The 3661-nt window shown below is 38.5% G+C and overlaps 1 protein-coding gene across 1 annotated transcript in view; it reads right to left on the reverse strand.

Annotated features, from left to right (window-relative positions):
• The window catches only part of Ano4 (anoctamin 4), a 162760-nt gene that overhangs the window by 117613 nt on the left and 41486 nt on the right, over window positions 1-3661 (reverse strand). The window contains exon 5 of the mRNA XM_028783084.1: window positions 2659-2703. Coding sequence (XP_028638917.1) covers window positions 2659-2703 — 45 coding nt within the window. The remainder of the gene's footprint in view (window positions 1-2658; window positions 2704-3661) is intronic.

Consider the following 3661-nt stretch of genomic DNA (forward strand, 5'->3'; position numbering starts at 1 on the left):
CCCTTCCCCTTCCTCTTCCTCTTCTTCCTCCTCCTCCTCCTCTTCTTCCTCTTCATCTTTGTTTTTGTCTTCTTCATCTTCCTCTTCCTTCTCCTCCTCCTCCTCCTCCTCCTCCTTCTCCCTTTTGGTCATCTTTCCTCCTAACTGACTCTTCTTGTACATGTATAATATTTATGAATTTGTCCACCCCATAAATTAGGTACTAGATGCTGAAAATGTGGAACCAAGCATGCTATCCTTGGCTTTCTATACTATCCCAGTGAGGAGATGGGAATCCCTACCATAGATTATAACATGAGGTGATGGGAATAAAGGGTACCAATGGGAAAAAAGAAAGAGGCATCTTTGACCTACTCAAAAAGTCTGATCATGGGAGCTGTGTTTTTAAAGACCAGTTATGTATTATCTTGGTGAGAGTAAATAAAATACTATGCAGAAGGACCACTGTGCAACAATATGTAAATCCAGCTGCTATAATGCATTAATATAGACAGAGAAAAGAGGCAAGAGATGAATGAAGAAGGTTTATCCAGGTCTGTGTTTAAGCCAAGCCTTTTGATTTCGTTTTGGCCAAAGAAAACAGTTTGAAAGGAGTCACAACAGAGGCAGGAATATGAAATCATCTACGATAGGCAGGAGATAATTAAAGCCCAGAATGGCAGTGAGCGTGAAGAGCACCAAAAGGATTCTAGACGTTACCTGGAGCAGCAATGCAGAATTCAAGAAGCTGATTAGAGAAATACAGCCTCCAGCATGACCCTGAGGTATAAGTCCCACAGTTATACACATAATGGCACATATATGGAAACTATACGGAATATAAATGATTACTTGGCAAATAAAATCAGGACTTGCCAGAATGAGAAGACCAGTCATTAGTGGAAATAAGAAAGAAGTGAAATATGAAGTGGATAAAATTTCAGATGGTGAAAGAAATAGGAGGCATGTACACACCTAAGGCTATTTCCGCAGACATCCTAGATAACAATCGTTAGCATGTCATTTATGAACACAGGCTACTTAAAAAACCCTCAGGAAACCCATGTGGTAGAAATGACGTGCTTCCATATTATAGAGGTGGAAACAGTAATGTGGGTGGGGCCTAAAATCTGTGCTTTAAAATCCCCCAGGTAATTTTGATGCTGACTTGAAAACTGTGGACATGGGCTGACGTGTTTTATGATATTTCTAGGAAAGAGCATCACATGGCAAAGCATAATTCAAATCATGTTGAATGAAAGAGCCAGATCTATTGCCAAATCGAAAAGCTTCATAGAAAAATTTTGAGAAGGCCTGTCATGCATGTATACTACCACTAAGTCTTGGGTCTCAGTGGAAAAACATTGAAACAGATGGCTATAAGCTAATGTCAACAGGCAGCTTTTGTGGAAATTTACAAGCCTGAGTAGTCATAGACCTTGCAAATAGGTAGCCTTGGCAGACAATACCAACTTAGATAAGGACAAGCGAGTCATAGGCAGAGTCATAGTGAATTGTTCCCTGAACCTTCACCTAGCCGATACCCGGTTCTGAAGATATCTGTATTCCCCCTGAACACCCACACTCCAGTGTCATTCCCTTCCCCACATCCTGCCTTTATGTGTTTATAACCCCTGTGTGAATTAATTACGATAAAAAAAAATGTGTAACTAAAAAAAATTTTTTTTTTGAGAAACCATAACATCTTACGTTCTTTGGAAGTTGCCTTTCTCACCATAATCTGTGATACATGTATACTTGAGGACACCCACCAATGTTACTTACCGTTCCACAAAAAATTATACATAGAATATAAAGAATATATTATATATTATATATATTCTTTATGTTATATATAGACTATAAACAATGGATCTAAATATTGAATCTCATTGAATTGAATTACTTACATGGTTTTTGGAGATACCCAAGGGGTCCCCATTTAAGCCATCAATTCATTTATAAGATTTATAAGATCAATTAAAATTTTCAAGTTAGAGTCACCAACTGATCCCAAACTAAAGCCAAGTTGAGAATACCATTGACATATTCCCTTTTTCCTTGGCTTCTAATAGAACAACAAGGAAAACAAGCTTTGGAAGGGTACAAATGACAGTAAAGATAATGGCCATCCAACAGGTTCCTTTTTACATGCAAAGAGTCATGAGAGATCCATAGTAAGGTACAATCTGAATAGTGTATTAACCAAACAACACCGATACCAAGGATTCTCCCTGTATGGAGGAGTAGCCACCAGCTTTCTGACAGGAAGACCATTTTTACTTCAATCTCTCAGATTACATATGCTGTGGGAAGAAATTTATGTGCAAAACAATAACTTTGGGGTTCGAACTTCTCTGATTGGCTGGGATTTGGGGCAATTGATTTTATAGGCTAGGTTAAGTGAATAACAACCTCAACACACCTGGAGATGACATGCATTGCTCCCAGATGTGCAGATGAAGGGGCTAACTCTGGGAAGGACACTTCTTGTTTTGTTTTGTTTTGTTTTGTTTTGTTTTTTGTTTTTCAGGCTAATGTGAAAAGGTTCTTTATGGAATGTGCACGGTAGTCATTCTCTCATGTGACATCTTCCCGGGCTTGTTGCTCCTTGTCATTGTCATTGTTCGTGTACAGCAGTCAGCAGGCAACACCATCAGTACATAGCATGCTACTAACCTGCTCATGAACTTGTACCGGCGGGGCAGGTAATAGATTTTTCTCCTGGAAGAACAGCAAAAATGAAGCCAGTCGAGAAGAAAACCCATCGTCAGTTACAGTTTGAACTAGCAAGGAAGGAAAGGAGATTGAAGATAGAAGCCTGTAAGAGCTGAAGAAGAAAAAAAAACTAAAGAGAGATTAACAGTGAGAAAAGTAGTAGTGACACAGGGCATGCACTCTAAGTTATGAAACCCATAAGTATATGAAATTACTATAAATTTGCAGGGTACTTCTGGCCTATAGCACATGCACAGGAGATTAGCATTTTGCACAGATTCAGTGGAGGTCCACTTTCATCCAGTGGACCTCAAAGATGGACTAGGGTCAACATACATGATTTAACAGACATGCTATTACAGTAAGGTATATAGCAATTTGAGTTTACAGAACACTTTTATCATGATTTGGAAAGAGATATTTAAAAACCCATATATTCCGTATCTTGTACAAGAAAAGATTGCATCAGTATCCAACTATAAAAACATGGGCATAACCACCCGACTGCTTATAGGTAAATTAAACAGGTAAAACCACAGATCCTGGGGGTGGGGGGAACAAGAACAGGACACAATAAAGATGTCATGTTGCTTCACTTTAATTAATGTAAAACATTTAAATGAGAATTCTGGGTGTAATTTGAATAGAGAGAGTGTGTGCTGGACACCTGATTAAACCCAATCTCCTTTCCATAGTTCAGGTGTCTACTGAGTGATCAGTCATGAAACTGAGGCAGTTCATGTGTATGGTCACTATGCTACTTTACTTTTGCAAAGTGGGGATTTTATATATCAAAAACTACTTGCCACATTTGGGTAAATAGTTGCAGAGAATACAAAGCCAGATGCCAGATGTTTGGGCCAATGTAAAACATGGGGTTTTAGTAACTCATGTTCTGTATGGTCTATCTATCTATCATCTATCTATCTATCTATCTATCTATCTATCTATCTATCTATCTATC

This window comes from Grammomys surdaster, unplaced genomic scaffold, assembly GCF_004785775.1.
Source record: "Grammomys surdaster isolate TR1022 unplaced genomic scaffold, NIH_TR_1.0 958, whole genome shotgun sequence".
NCBI lineage: Eukaryota > Metazoa > Chordata > Mammalia > Rodentia > Muridae > Grammomys > Grammomys surdaster.